The sequence below is a fragment of the Desmodus rotundus genome, chromosome 6 (assembly GCF_022682495.2).
Source record: "Desmodus rotundus isolate HL8 chromosome 6, HLdesRot8A.1, whole genome shotgun sequence".
Taxonomy (NCBI): Eukaryota; Metazoa; Chordata; class Mammalia; order Chiroptera; family Phyllostomidae; genus Desmodus; species Desmodus rotundus.
In genome coordinates, this window is record NC_071392.1 from 9,198,882 (window position 1) to 9,215,164 (window position 16,283).

Genomic DNA, 16,283 nt, shown 5'->3' on the forward strand with positions numbered 1-16,283 from the left:
TTGGCCGGCTGGATTTGCAGGAGATGCTGGAGGCATTAATATCAAAATGTTGAACAGGACTCAAAAGAGGGAGGCGAGCAAAAACAAAAGTCTAAACCTCACTTCCAGTCACGCCACGCGAATGGTTCTTTGGAGGTCTAAGGAAGGGATTTCTCGGTATGTCTGCAGAATGGTCTTCTAGACGGGAAGGTGGTGCAGTGGATTTGTCTCTATTTTACAGCAGCGACAGAATGTGCTTTCATGGTGAATGAAATATGTTTCAAGCAGATAACGTGCAGGATGCAATTTGCATTTGTGTGTCAAAGGGCGAGAGAATCGCTGCTCATTCTGGAGCAGGCTGTTTGGTTCCCTATAGTGATGGTTTGTACTAAACAAAGTGTTCAAATGCCACAGTGTTACATCTCCAAATGCAAAAATAAATCACGGGGATTCATGTAAAACAAAGTATGCCAAACTGCTCTCCATAAATTATGTGTCCCTTGTCAATCTTGCGGCAGACTGTGCAGACGAGGCTGACAGTTCCCCCATGTGTAATCCCCACCCCCCACCCCTGGCAATCAGTAGTGAATAAGTACATGTATGTTCTTCTGACTACCAAATAAAAACGATGATTTAACCTCTCGATTAGAATTTGAAAAATGAGAAGGCTGTTTGTTCTTTCAGTGTTTGTCACTGTTGTCTGTGTTCCCTCCCAGATATGAGGCCGTCCAAACTTACTCAACAATCCATCTCTTTTGTATTCCTTCCAACACCACATAATTCCCAGGTATCAAGTGCTTTTTTCCTGCACACAGGGAGAGAGCCACAGTGAATCATGTCTCACGTGATCTTTGAGGGGGGTTATCAGAAGCTCCTTGGACGTGTAAGGAATGTCGGCGTGTAAGGAATTAGGCCAGCTTCCATATGTTCAGTTTTCTCCTGGGTACTGTGATGTTATGGTTTTGTAGTCCTGTGATGATAGTTCTTGAATTCTAAACACTATTTCTTTCTCCTTCTCTTGAAAGGGCTACCTGGCAATATTTTCTTCCTCTCCAGCCAGGAGCATTAGGAATCTGAGTAGGGAATGGTCCTTTCCCCTGTTTGTGGGCATGCAAGTGGTTTACCTACTCGGTAGCCCCAAGCTTGCCTCCTTCAGACGGAGACTAATAGGGAAACCCCTAGTGGTGATGGTGGGCATTGCACAAATACCATCCTCCCCCCCACTCTGCGTCAACCCCCCTTCCCAGGCCACCTGGTGTATTGTCTATGGGACTATTACTCTGACAAAGGAGGCTGTGATATTCCTCCAAAGCAGCTGTGCTTGCCATGGATTAAAATGAGTTCTTTAAAGTTTTCCTTTCTAAAACAAGAACTTATTTTGAAAAATATTGAGAACTGTGATAAAATTAAAATCACTTACAACACCCCATCCAATGATTACTCACTGTCACTTCTTTACTGGGGTTCCTTATGGTCTTTTGCTCTGCATTTTGACACAGTCGAGGCCATGCAGTACGGTGTATTTAATTTTGTGTTACGATTTTTCCCCACATGACATTGGATTGTTAGCATTGTCCCATTAAAAAAACCCTTTGTTAATTCCAACAGCGACATACTGTTTTGTTCTGTGACTCTAGCACAGTTTACTTAACCACATTTCTGTTGGACAATTAAGTTACACGCTTTTATTTTTGACAGTTGTAACTAACGTAGCAATGAAGCTCTTTATACATAAGGCTTCTATCTCCCTTGAAAAAATTCTCAGATATATAATTCCTGGGTCAAAGGTTATGAATATTTTTCCAATTCTTCATTCACATGCCCAATTCCAAATTGCATGTAAATTTTAAAAGCCACATTTAAGTTGTATATAATGTTACACGTCTGAATAGCTCTTGTGGTTTTGATCGTTGTTCTTTGTGATGAACAGAGATCAAGCCACACAGAAGCAAGCCTCGGACTGATGGTGGTTGCCTCATGGGGGAAAATGTTACTAAAGACTCTGACTAGGCCGTTTTAATTTACATACTATTGGAAAACAGCTCTTAGGGAAGTAGGCAGGGTTTGAAGCCCTACACTTTAGCCGTTCCATAGCCCTAAGCGGAACGCACACTTCTCACGATGCTGTTTTATCAAAGCTGGAAAGGGACAAAAATAACATTATGTTCTGCGGCACCAGGCAATGGCTTGTTGACGTTTGCCACACCCTAAATGGAACAGAGAAAATGTTGGTAGATGTGCATTAGCAATAGTGACCGAAGGTGGTGGATGTCACTCAGACAGACGTTGCAGTGTGCTAAAAGGGGGGGACAGAAGATGCCCACTAGGTTGACAGACACTTTCCTTGCATCAGCTGCTCAGCAGCCTCCCCCACCCGAGGATCTGCTCCTGTTACAGCAGCACTCCTATTGTCGGACTGTTACTAAAGAGGACGTGTGGTCTCGTGGGCTCTTAAATCACCCCTTCCCAGCAGCCTTGGGCTTGGCAGTGCGGCCCCACTTGGCAGAAGGGAAATTATTTGTTTGAGGTCAAGCTGCATGCAAATCACTGGGATTTAGCGCTAACCCCACCTCCGGAGTCTTAGGTGTGTATACTGGCCTGAAGCCATCAGCCTGCGTTGTCATCTCCATCACCGGCCTCTTTTCCAGACCCCTGATGAGTTAGTTGCATTTATTACCCTTTAGCTGGACCAACCAAGGACATTAATCTGAAATATCTGAAAGCTATTCGTTTGTCAAAAGATACTTCCATTCCCACAAGCCACTGTGCTGGCATTTCGGCCAGAGCTGACTGATGAGGTCGTTTACTCTTTGGCCATTCAAATGCCGTGGGTCAAGGACAACGGAATTCATGACTCTAAAATACTTTTCTCCCAAAGATGAAATACTAGCTGCTTCTCACACACACACAGACACACACACACACATACCCTTCTTTTGAGTGCAAACTAATAAACACTATATTGTGCTGCCCAGCTTGCTATGCATTTTCGCATGTGGGCTTTCTCACTTGATCCGCCCGTTACATCCTGGAATCCGTGCTTTTACGTCTTTACAGATGAGGATAACAGAGGTCAGCTGATGCACTCATGCCGTCGTTCATTCGTGTTCCTTTTACCAACCTCATTCATAACATGTTTCAGAACTAAGATCACATACATGTAGCCAATTTGTTTTAAGTTAAGGATGCAGAATAAAACCCAAGGCAGCAAGCTGAGCGGGGGTGGACAGCGCAGGCTGGGGCTCACCTTAGGACGGGAGCTGTGTCAGGTGACAGGCCTCCTGGGCCCCAGCACTAAGTCATACACTGGATCTGAGTTTCCTGGAAACCTGAGTAAAAATGAAAAGAAGCCATTTACAGGATTCCCATCATTCCACGAGGAAAACTCTCACCAGTTTTTCTGAGTGTGGTGCTTCTTACCTGGGAACCTTTAAAATGCCCAGGCTTGGGCCCCACCCCAGACCAAGGGAAACAGCCTTTCTAGGGGGCGGGCCTGGGTCTCGGCATATCTTCTTTACATCTCCCCAGGAACCCCTGCCGCATGGCCAGGGTTGGAAGTCACTGACAGTGAATGCAGAGTCACTCACAGAGCGAGATGTGCACTAAATCCCGGGGTGACCTCTGCGTGTCCCAAGGCCAGTGCCGGCTTGGAGCAGCGAAGCAGGCAGAAGCTGGTCTGGACGTGCAACTTCCAGCTCCAGTTCTGATATATTTTCCCAGGGAATGGAGCCAGAAGAGGGGGAAGGGTTTTCGAAGCTGCAACGGAGCTGAGTATGATTCCCATGCATGGATCTTTGAGTAACGCGGTGAGTAATTTGGTGGCTTCAGAGCGGAAAATGATTTCAGGAGCACAACCTCCATTACCAGGGAGCCTGGAGGTCTGTAGAAATTACAAACACGTTTATTTTATGCATCTCCGCCTGCCACCTGTTTATGACTCACCATGAGGAGAGGTGCTGGTGGGTTCTCCCCTCTCCTGATATATTGGGCATGTTGTCAAGCGTGCAGAGAAGATAACAGCATTTCCAGAGGGTTTGCAGGTCTGCTTTTCCATGGACTCCACACCCTCAGAGTTTCCTGTCTCATTCAGTGTCTGCAAAGAAGGTACCAAGGGGCCGAAAAGCTGCACCATTGGAAAGCCACCAAGCTGCTGGCTTTTGGAAGATCATAGTGGGTGATATTTTTTAAAAATGTGCCAAGAATTCCTATGGAATAACCTTGCAATAGTGGGTGTCTCTGCAGGTAGCAATCTTGAAAGCTCGTCATTCAGTGCTTTGCGGGTCTCCGAGTGCTCACAAGGGCAAAATTGCGTCTGATCACAACTTCACGAGAGTACCTGTGGAAAGCAGGCAGCCATATTTTCCAACAGTTAGACAAGAAGAAGGAAATGTCTACCCCACGTCTGCCTGAAGACTTTTCAGGTCTGCCTGAAGATGGGGATCCCCCGGGACACTCGGGACACATCTGTACCCCCAGCCCCCGAAATCGCTGGCTCCCTGGCACTTGGTCAGCTCAGGGATCTGGCTTCAGTTTTCCTTTTTGTTAAAATAATTGTTCCACATTTTTCTTAGCCTCGGGCAAATTTGGAATGACCGCACTTGGCGAAAACCTGAATAACAGGTTGATCAAGAAGCAGGAGGAGCCATTGGGAAAGTGTCTCTGTGTTTGAGCTCTGAACACTCAGTAACTTTGTGCAAATTCCGTAAACTCCCTTTGTCTCCAAATTCCGTAACATGGGAGTCGTTCTATCATCAGAGAGCGTAGTAGATAACTAATGGACATTTAATCACCCATAGCTCCTACGGGGCCTCGAACACAGTGACTGCTGGGTGTGTGGCAGAGACTATTACCAATGACCGAGCAGTCGAATTGTGAATCGCCACTCTGAATAAAACCCCTAAGCCCTGCCTTCACGCTAACCAGCGGTTCCCAGCTGAGGGCAGTTTTGTTCCTGGGGACCTACGCTACACATTGTCTCAGGGATTTTTTAGATGACTACCAGGGGCTGCTACTGACACCTAGTGGGTAGAGTTAGGGATGCTGCTCAACCTCCTGTGATGCCCAGCACGGCCGTTACCTTGAAGAGTTGTGTGGCCCAAATATCGCTGTGCCACTGAGGGACCCTCTCCCAAAGGGACAGTGGGACAATCAAAATGTCTTGTGAGTGGAGGGATAACGATCTTGAGTCACTGGTGTCCCCACTGTGGAGGCGGGTCCAGTGGAACCCAGAGGGGCTTCCGGCTCTGGATAAGGTCAGGGGCATGGATTTGCATCCTCCTGGTGCCCTTGATCAGAACTGACTTGTCACCTACTCAGGTCCACTGTCCTCTGTGGAGTTGTGCAACGAGGCCAGGACCTGAAGTATCACTTCAGTAAATCTTTTACCTTGGGGTGTCCCAGGCACCTCCTTTGACCAATGACCAGCAGACTGGCCTGCAGAACTTGCTGCCACATAAACTTCCGGCTGCCTCCCTCTGAGATTCCACATCAGATAAGGGCAGTGGAAGCCGTATTCACAGAATCACCCAGGGGATTCTGACTCAGCCACAGCCAGTGGGGACCCTCTGAGTTCCCCAACTCTGATACAGCATCCTTGAGACCTGGAAGATGGCCACGTAAAGTCCCGCCCAGCTTCTCCCACCTCATGCAAATTAACCGTCTTTGTGAGTGTGAGCTATCTGGATTGATTTTATTTTAATTTTTGCTATTACTCCTACTACTAATACTATGAACAGTACTACTGCTAATAATAATAAATAAATGATGTCAAAGGTGGTACCCCGTTCTTTACAACTAAAATGAACCAGGCTCAAACAGCATCCCGAGTATGTTTCTCCACATCTCACAGGGGTTCTGAGGGAGGGAGAGCTTATCCACTCGCCTCCAATTCCAAGTTCCTGCTTCCTGTGATGAATCATCTAGTGATCTCTTCCCCCGACTGTGTTGTCCCAGGCAGGGTTTTCCCAACTGACATAACCTCCATTCACACCAGGCCTCTGCATGTAAAGAAGACTTTGCAAAAAGTTTGGCTAAGTTCAGCAGACTTGTACCAGAAATCACTTCCCACGGAATCATGTAACTCCTCTGCTTAAGAATGGTCTCTGCCATCCTACCTGGTGTGGCTCAGTTCGTTGGGCATCATCTTGCAAAGCGAAAGGTCACCGTTCGATTCCTGGTCAAGGCATGTGCCTAGGTTGTGGGTTCAGTCCCCGGTGGGAGCATGTACGAGAGGAAACATCTGATCGATGTTTCTCTCCCTTTCTCCCTCCCTTCCTCTCTCTCTAAAAATAAACGCATAAAATTTGTAAAAAGAATTGTCTCTGCAAAATTAAATAAAAAATTAAAAAAAACTAAAAAAAGAAAAAGCTATAAAGAAAAGGAAAAAAACCAATTGTCTCTGCATTTCCACCTGCTCAGACTCTAGGCATCGGCCACGCTGCTGGATTTGGGCCTCTGGGCCTCTTTTGTATGGCCAAACAGGGAAATGGATGACCAAACAAATAATATTTGTATTTAGATATAAAATATGCACGTGTATTGTACATGTGTCTATATATGTCTGCATGTATCTATATATGTAAAATAGAGTATAGATGGATAGATGTGTTTATATATATCGATGCATCTCACACACACACACACAGTATTCTTTCGCAGAACAAAGCCTACCTTCACTTTGCTCTCTCCTTCCAGACCCGCACATGGGGGGGCTGCCTTTTCATTCCCACCCCTCGGGGCCCATCGACTGCTTATACAAACAAAGGTGTTCCTTTCCTGATAGGGGTTCCTTCGTGGGAGGGGGCGACCCCAAGACCCTGCATCTCACACACCTTGGCTACTTCAGTCCTCCTCGGAACACTTCAATGTAATTGTTATTCCCCTCATGTTGCAGATGAAGACCTAAGCTTCAAAGATGTCAAGTTCATGTATCAGAGGTCCAATAACGAGTAGAAGGACAAAGCAGGGACAAACCCCTGATTTCTCGATTCTGAATCTAGAACTTTCCCCTCCACAGCAGGACCCTTTGCCCAGGATACACGTTGGCATCCCCAGCAGGGGGCCAAGGAGAGGGTGCGCTTTAACAGGACTGATGCTGAGCTCTACCCTAGTCTAAGGAAATCAGGATCTCTGGGGCAGGTGCTCAGGCTCCTGCACATTTAGAGAGTTCCCCTGGGGATGGCAAGGGGCAGCCGGCTCAGGGTGTGTTGGTCCCAACATTCCAACCTGCCAACCAGGACTCTGAGAACGACCTCACGCACAGGTGAGATCAAGGCTGCGCCCCCGGCTTTCCTGGACCGTGGAATAAGTGCCACTTCACCGCTGCATGCAGCCTTCTTCTGGACGTTTCCAGACCCAAACTTTTGCATCATTTGATAACATTTTTGATGAGCATTTACCTGCCTGAGGAGTCTGTCCACCATCCTTCTTTCCCTTACCCTCTTTTTCCTCTTTACAGGCACAAAGAAGCGTTCTCACGGCTCCCCCGCCCCAAGCACCAGTCGCCTCACCTTGCCAGGTGGGTACAAGCGCTGTGCGGTGATGTTAGTGATCACAGACAACAGAGAGAACGGCTCTCTCGGGAGCTGAGTTTGACAGCTGATAAACTGAGGCTCTGGCCCCTGTTCATCCAGGCTGCCCCACGTTACTAGAGGGCCTCTGCCACCTGTTGGTGAAGTCCCTTCAGGAACAGCCCTGATAGAGCCACCTTTGGTTCTCGGTCCCTCCTGCTTGCTGATGGAAAGAGTAGAATCTTATTCTTCCTAATGTTCCTCTGGACATGTTTCAGAAGTATTTCTTTGAGAGACAGATGGTGCAGGGGAATGAGTATGAGCCTTTCGTGAGAGAGACTTGGGTTCAGACCCCAGCTCTGCCATGTTCAAATTGTGCAAGCTCACTAGACGTATTCTTGCTTATAAATGTTGTATAGTTCTGACTCAGAGTGGGCGCTCACGGCGAGTCTCTACCATCAGGAAATACAGATGTCTGCATGTCTGGGCCGGTCCCGTCTAACACTGAGCTGGAAGTTCTAGGTGTTCGTGATGATTCTGGGTAATCACCCTTTACCGTGAGAGGCTCCTACCTGTTGGTCATTCTGTCTCCATGCCTAGGTTTGCAATCTCTACCACGATTCAATTTTTACAAGTAGAACTAGCAAAAACCCATTTGTTTGGACAGGAGGTGGTGTTAGAAGCTATTAAAGGCAAAATAAACAAAGTAGAAAAGTTGAAAAATAATAGAAATTATAGGAAGGGAAAATGTTGCCAGTGCTACCACTCAGAGGTAACCAAGGCTCCCGTCCCTTCTGGTCATTATTAGGTACTTTTTCCTCCTACAGTGGAATTATACTCTGCGTGAGATTTTGTTTCATCCCTTTTAAAATTTACCATTGCAGTATGAGATTTACCTGGTGTTATTAACTATTTAAAAAATATTTTAGTGCTTCACTAACATTTTGCGTGATTAATTTGTGCAACGGTTACGTGCGGAGTTTTGACTGTGCAGGAGGTTGGCATCTCTAACCCTGGTGTTATTCAAGGGTCAGCAGTATATTCACTGACAACTGGTCATTAGTGTAGCCTGCCTTTTTGTTATTAGAAATACCTTCACATTCTTGTACCTAAATCTTTCTGTGGATTGAGGACAGATTCCTAAGTAGGATTATTAGCTTGAGCGATAGGTACCTGTTTAGGTTCTTCACACATTAGTCACAGTGATTTCCAGAAAGGTAGTGTTATTTTCTATGTTCCGTGATGAGTTTGCCTTTTGAGTATGCTCTCGCTAATGCTAACACTAATACCTTACCAATTTGATGAGAAAAAGATTATATCCATACTTGGCTTGCATTGATTTTATGTTTTTTAAAATCTATTTTCTAACGTTAATTTATCTTTTACATTTCTTCTTTGGGGAAGTGCCACATTTGATTATTCTGAGAGGGACAGTGCGTTGCATTTTGGCCCCTGAAATGAGGACTCTTCTGCAACCAGTGGTGTGTTATAATTTAATGAGCATTTTTTTCTTGGTTGGACATGAAATAATAGTTTACTTTATAATCAGTGTCTTTTGTGGCGGTCACTCTGCCTGAAATACTGGTTGCCCCTTTCTTCCCTGGCTAATTTCTTTTTGTAACCCCTCCAAATCATCTAGGTAGAATTAATATTTACTTATAATGATTTGCTTATGAGCCCTTTTACCCCGTGAGAGGTGGCTTTTTCAAGGGTGGGGATGGTCTTGTTCTATTTTTGCCCCAGTGCCTGCTCACTGACCGGCACACGCTGGGTGCTCATTGATGGTGCTGAGGCTGGGCACCTGGGTGTGTGAGTGGGCGCCGCCCGTTTCAATTTAGGACAGTATAGAAAGCAGCCATCCTCAGAAAAAGGCTCCTTTTCAAGTTTGGGTTTGCATCGACTGTGCTAACTTGCTTTAGTACTGAATCACCTGCTCTGTGGTCTCCGGAGGCCCCTTTCATCTTGTCCCTGCGCGCGGATCCTGTGCCCTTGTACTACAGACACTAGGAGGAAAACACCTCCAAACCATCAGCTCCAGTGTGCAGTGATGGAGTCTGCTCTGCTGTGGAAGGTCACAGCCTTCCAGGGAGGGTCAGGTGGGATATCTGACGTCATCCTGGACATCTGTAAGACTACGGAGAGCTGACCTGCTTTCCCTCTGCTGTGCTGGAGGCCTGCTGTTGGCCTGCTGGGTTTCCAAGGCCTCCTAGTCAGGGTCTTAGCCACCTTGGCCTTGGCCTTAGTGGGCAGTCTAACCTGGCCCAGGATTGGGTGTCTCAGGTTCTGAGTTCTGACCACTCCAAAGCCTGTAGAGTGGAGTGGGTAGTGCCCATGCTTTGTCTAGCAGACACCCTCCACCCATGTGTGACGATGGCCAGCTCACTCCTCTGTTCTCCTACCCTGGGACCACATGTTGCCTCCCTCTGACTCAGTTGCCTCCACCTCAGGCTCTTTGCGCCGTCTGTCCAACAATTAAAAACGTCTGGTTTCAGCATGCTCAAACAGGAGGAACAATAACCCTTGAAAACAACACAGTAAACTTGTGCAGAAAGAAAACAATAGAGACAGGCCAAACAAGCCGTTCAAACGTCTCAGATTAAAAACCAAACATATAACCACTGGAATTTTAGAAGAGAAAAACTCAAGGTTGGAAAGTGAAAATCTTGAATGCTCAGAGAAGTCAGTTATGTTCAGGGGAGCGGCAAGCAGGTTGCCTGTAACCCAGTGACAACCGCTGACAGCAGTCCTGGCTTTGGTCGTAGTAAATGCGAGGGGACAGTGCAGGTGAGTCTTCATGTGCTGAGGGACACACTTCCACAAGGAGAAAAGTGACCTTCAAAGCAAGGTGCGAGTCACAAGCATTAATGGTGCACACGCAAGTAAATCAGACATGTTGGCAAATTTGAGTAACGGGTCACCATAAAAATAATGTCCAGTTTTTGTGTTAAAACAGGAAACAGAAGCTGCCGATGGAAGGGGAGTTGTCATAGGGGTTGAGGAACACTAAGATCTATTTTGTCTTTGGGCAGAACTTTGTAATTTTGTAACTTTTGACACAAAGGATCATTGGTGAAATCATTTAAATATAACCTATAGCATCTAAATCAGCAAGTGAACAACACCAAAGGGAAGAGAGAAAATGCATTAACACAGGCAGAAAGGAAGAAAAATAAGCAAGGAATAAAGAGCAATTACAAATTTAGATAGTAGAATCAAGTCTAAAACAAAAACAAAACTAGACTGTAGAATCAATTCCAAAATACCAGTGATGACAATAATTGCAAATGGCTTAAACTCCAGCATTAAAAAACAGAGATTATGTGATTAGATTTAAAAATCCAAAATCCAGCTCTAACCTGCATTTAAGAGACACACTTTAAAACACATGCACACACAGAGAAAGTTTGCCGATATATGGCAAAGGAAATTCTATGCAAAATGTAAAGCTAGGTCTTAGGAAAACATTGTCTATTTTAATGTCTGTATAGCAGCCTATTGTGCAGATGGGCCCCAGGACAGGGTATTTAATCACTGATGGCTGTTTTCCATTTTTGACTGTTACACACAATGCTTAACATAATGTTGAAGAAGAAAAGTGAGTCTCAACTATACACATACACACACACATACAGCATCTAACACTATATTATCTTTTAAAACAAGCAAAAATATTACATATTTTATGGATGCACACAAATGCAATAATTGAATGAATATATGCACAGGAATAATAAATACCAAATTGTGATTAATGTTTTGGGGGTAGGTAGAGAGAAGTATCATGGAAGGGTACATAGTAGGTACTTCAACTATATTTGTGATATTTAATCTCTTTAAATAATTTTTTGAATATGAAAGATGTTAAGATTTGATTAAACTATTGAGAATACATGGGTATTTGTTATGTTATTATTTATACTTTTCTGCATGCTCAAAATATTAGGTATTGAGTTTTTTAAGTGAAAAATCTATGGCTGTACTCCAAGACAGCTCCGTTTGGCTTTATCCACCTGGACATAATTTTACATATATGTCAGAGTAATTTAATGTTTTCCCTTGCGCACCTATGGAGAGATACGGGTATTGAGAATTCAGATATAAAGGATGTTCTGCAAATAACCTGCTCCCATCCAGAAGCTACCAGAGAGCCCTTCACTAAAGAACAGCCAGTGGTTTCTGAAATGACAAAAGGGGTCCTCCTGAAGTTCCAGCACCAGAAAACTATTCTGGGGACACCCCCTTGAGCCCTCTCACAGCTTTAGCAAAGTGACTCGGACATGGGAAAGTCATGGCACCAGCAGCCGGTTTTTTCTAGAGCCAGCTTCACCTGTGACCTGTGAGGTCTGTGAACCTAATCGAGCTCCAGGGGCGGGCCATAAAAGACGGAGGACACGTCCTTGGCTCTCGCTGGAGCAGCGGCCCATTGCTGGACACTAGTCAGTGGCTTACTTCCAAGCCGATTCCCCAGGGTGCCTGGGTCACACCACTTTCCTGAAGCGAAGCTTAGATGGAAAGGTACAGTACCCCAGTCACTCGCGGGTGCAGATAGCTCACCCCTTGCTCCGCTGTGTGTGCAGCTGCTGGCATGCACTGTAGTGTTGGCAGTAGATGCGCTGTGCTTCTGGTCACCCCGCCTGATGTAGAAAGCATCTGTGTGTGTGATGCTGGCTGGCTTGCAATGACATTGTTCTGTGTCTTGTTCCAGGGGACTACGGATAAAACATCCATCCAGAGGAGTCCGCCGGAGACAACGGACCAGCTCTGAGGTCTGAAGACATTTTAGAAAGCTTGTATTTCTTTTACCAAAACAAAATATTATGTGCATTGTAAGTTATTGAGTAATTAACGTCAAAAATGGTAACTCCTGATCTCCCTAATACAGGTGTTTTTTACAATAAATACTTTGATGTGTTTTCGACATCTATCAGCTATCAGGGACAATGCTTCTTAACATATTTGTTAACGTGTCTTATCTCGTTCACTCATCACAGCAACTCTTAAGGAAGGCACCGTGATGTGCATTCCACGAATCGGGAAACTGAGGCACAATCAGATGAATAGCCTGCCCAAACTTAGCACTCCCTGCTCCGAGTTTCATGGCCAGCAGGGAAAGGCTGATGTCACAGCGTCCACACTGTGCCCGCCTCTCCTTCACACTTGTCCTCGCTTGGCCTGAGGGTTAGATCAGTTACCCATGTGCCAATGTCAAGCACAACCTGCCGTGTCTTTTAAGCAAAGATTCCAGTGGGCACTGTCTTTGCAATTGTCTTTTAGTTGGGTTCATTCTGAGGGGTGGCAGCTGTCATTCTTCCAAGGGACCGGATCAAAGCTCATTGGTTACTTTGCTCTCTGGCGCTCTAGAACCCTGAAGAAATTTATCGTTGAAGAAATTTTTCTGGTGTAGGTCGTCATTGGTGTGCATGAGGGACATGGAGCTACTTATTTGGCCTCACGCTTCCCATCTTCACATGCGTACGTGGAAAAAATGCCCATGTTGGGAGAAAAATCAAGGAAAGGACTTCACGTGTGTAATAACCGAAATAGTTTCCCTTTTGAACCAGCAGGGTTCATGTCCTTTGTGCTTGTCAGGGCGAGCACAGTGAAAACGAAGAACTTCATGGAGGATGATCATCTTGAGGGAGGACTTTCTTATTCTTTTATTATTAAAATAATAATTTTATTAAATGAAATCATTAGTCATTAAAACATAAGGGTGCAGGGCATGTAATAAGTAGCTGTTGTTTGAATAAGAAGAGCTAAGCTTCCAGCCTTATTTAATTGCTCCCTCCTCCTCTTGCACCTCTTTGTGGTGGGGGGTGGGGGTGGAAAGGAGGGGTAGGGAGGTGGGAGGAGGCCTTAGTTCTCCATACATCGGAAGACTTGCAGAAATGAGCTGAGATTGTAGCATTTGTGCAAAACAAGGTGGTCAGGCCTCGAACTTGAAATTCAAAGGAGAGGAACTTGCTGTCGTTCTTGAGCAAACATGGGCAGCACATCCAGGTATACGATGTTGCTGAACCGCAGGAGAAAAGTTCGGTTCTGCAGATGCCAACCACCTTTGCCCGCTGGTGTGTATTCTAAGAGATTTGTTTATTCTGCAGTAAATGGGAGATGCGTGAAGCTTCCTGAGTGTGATGTAGAGTTGTGTATTCATTACATTTTTTCTCAGCGCCAACTGTTATCAGTATTGTGACTAAGTTCTTGGGATGCCAGTGTGCATAACACCCTGTACCTGACCTCACAAAGTTTAGAGCCAAGAGGACTTATCTATGGGGCAAAGCGCAAAGAAGAAGTATCCGAAAGACCAGAGAATCAGTGGTTTAAGTGGTTCCCAATGGCACTGACTCAAGGAATCATTATGGCTCAGCATAAAAATGCAGAGTCTTATGAATCAAAGGCGGCCTTGTCGTTTTCCTACTTATATCGTGAGTAGAGTTCAGGGACTGAAACTCCTTCCAGCCTTGTTGGTTGTTGAAGCCACACCTCCCATCCTGGATTTCCAGCCCTTCATTTGCACTTGTGGTTAGGCGTTGCCCCCGGGCGTCCAATGAACCCCTGTGTTTGTACGTTGTATAAATGGCTTAGAATGTGGGCTAGAGGGTTTGGCTTTGCCGAGGATGGTGCTTGGTTTCAGCAAAGTGGTTCCCTCAGGTAGCTGAACATGAAAACAATGTGTTTTCGCAAATGCACATTTTGGATAATTAGTATTTTATGAATCAGAGGGGCGTGTCCTCTGCCAAGGAGTCACAGTTAAATTCATTAAGGTGATCTCTTCACTGTGTGCGAGGCCATGCATGGAGTCAAATCCAGTCGTGCAGGGAGTTCTGGGACTTTTCTGCACCATCAAAGGAAAATCGCCAGGGAGGGTGCTGTCGAAAGGGCCCTGGGGACGACCTCCCATCTCCTGGGCTGTGTAATAATGGCAGTCACTCACCAAGTACCTGTGACGTACCGGCACTGTGCAGGGTGGCAAGGTACCATGTGAACATTATATCGTTTGTCACTTTTGTTTTCTTTTTTTAAAATATATTTATTGATTGTGCTATTACAGTTGTCCCATTTCCCCCCCCCTTCACTCCACTCCATCCTGCCCACCCCCTCCCTCCCACATTCCCCCCCTATAGCTCATGTCCATGAGTCACACATATAAGTTCTTTGGCTTCTACATTTCCTATGCTATTCTTACCCTCCCCCTGTCTATTTTCTACCTACCGTTTATGCTACTTATTCTCTGTACCTTTCCCCCCTCTCTCCCCCTCCCATTCCCCTGTTGATAACCCTCCATGTGATCTCCATTTCTGTGGTTCTGTTCCTGTTCTAGTTGTTTGCTTAGTTTGCTTTTGTTTTTGTTTTAGGTGGGGTTGTTAATAACTGTGAGTTTGCTGTCATTTTTACTGTTCATGTTATTTAATCTTCTTTTTCTTAGATAAACCTCTTTAACATTTCATATAATAAGGGCTTGGTGATGATGAACTCCTTTAACTTGACCTTATCTGAGAAGCACTTTATCTGCCCTTTCATTCTAAATGAAAGCTTTGCTGGATACAGTAATCTTGGATGTAGGTCCTTGCCTTTCATGACTTTGAATATTTCTTGCGAGCCCCTTCTTGCCTGTGAGGTTTCTTTTCAGAAATCAGCTGACAGTCTTATGGGAACCCCTTTGTAGGTAACTGTGTCCTTTTCTCTTGCTGCTTCTGAGATTCTCTCCTTCTCTTTAATCTTGGGTAATGTAATTATGATGTGCCTTGGTGTGTTCCTCCTTGGGTCCAGCTTCTTTGGGACTCTCTGAGCTTCCTGGACTTCCTGGAAGTCTATTTCCTTTGCCAGATTGGGGAAGTTCTCCTTCATTATTTGTTAAAATAAATTTTCGATTTTTTGTTCTCCCTCTTCTCCTTCTGGCACCCCTATAATTCGGATGTTGGAACGTTTCAAGATGGCCTGGAGGTTCCTAAGCCTCTCCTCATTTTTCTGGATTCTTATTGCTTCATTCTTTTCTGGTTGGATGTTTCTTTCTTCCTTCTGGTCCATAGTGTTGATTTGAGTCCCAGTTTCCTTTGCATTACTATTGGTTCCCCGTACATTTTCCTTTGTTTCTCCTAGCATAGGCTCCATTTTTTCATCTAGTTTGCAACCAAATTCAACCAATTCTGTGAGCTTCCTGATTACCAGTGTTTTGAACTGTGCATCTGATAGGTTGGCTATCTGTTAGCTGCTTAGTTGAATTCTTCCTGGGGCTTTGATCTGTTCTTTCCTTTGGGACTTTTTTTTTTTTTTTTTGGTCTTGGCGCGCCTTTTACGTAAAGGGGTGGAGCCTTAGGTGTTCCTGGAGCAGGGTAATGCTGGTCGCTGCGCTGTGACGTTGTACGTGGGGGAGGGGCCGAGAGGGAGCAATGGCGCCTGCTCCACTCTCTGCCGGATTTCAATCATTCCCTCCACTACCCACAATCAAAATGGGTCCCTCTGGTGCTGATTCTCGAGTGGGTGGGTCTGTGCACGCTCTAGGCCCCTGTGGTCTCTCCAACGACCTCTCCTGTGAGGCTGGGAGTCTCTCCTGCTGCCGCCTCAACCCCCACGGGCGTTTTCAATCAGAGGTTTGAGGCTTTATTTCCCCGAGCTGGAGCCCTGGGTTGCGTGGTCTGCTTCGCTCCCACACCGTTCCTCCCGGTTTATCTATGTGCGAGTGTGGGGCTGCAGGGTCTGCTAGCTGCAGCCTGGCCTGCCCCTTTCGTTCCACAATCCGCCAGTCTGCCCTGGTTGCCCGTCTCTACCGGTCTGGACGAATGTTTCTTCTTTATC

General features: G+C 45.7%; 1 protein-coding gene across 9 annotated transcripts in view; it reads left to right on the plus strand.

Annotated features, from left to right (window-relative positions):
• PDE1C (phosphodiesterase 1C) overlaps positions 1 to 16,283 on the plus strand; it is a 420,549-nt gene that overhangs the window by 394,874 nt on the left and 9,392 nt on the right. For 8 of the 9 annotated variants that reach the window (XM_053926165.2, XM_053926168.2, XM_024563145.4 and 5 more), the window contains one exon: positions 7,436 to 7,495. In XM_053926165.2, the coding sequence (XP_053782140.1) occupies positions 7,436 to 7,495 (60 nt within the window). Of the gene's footprint in view, positions 1 to 7,435; positions 7,496 to 12,192; positions 12,254 to 16,283 lie in introns of all 9 variants that reach the window. The other variant, XM_053926166.2, reaches the window with a different exon arrangement.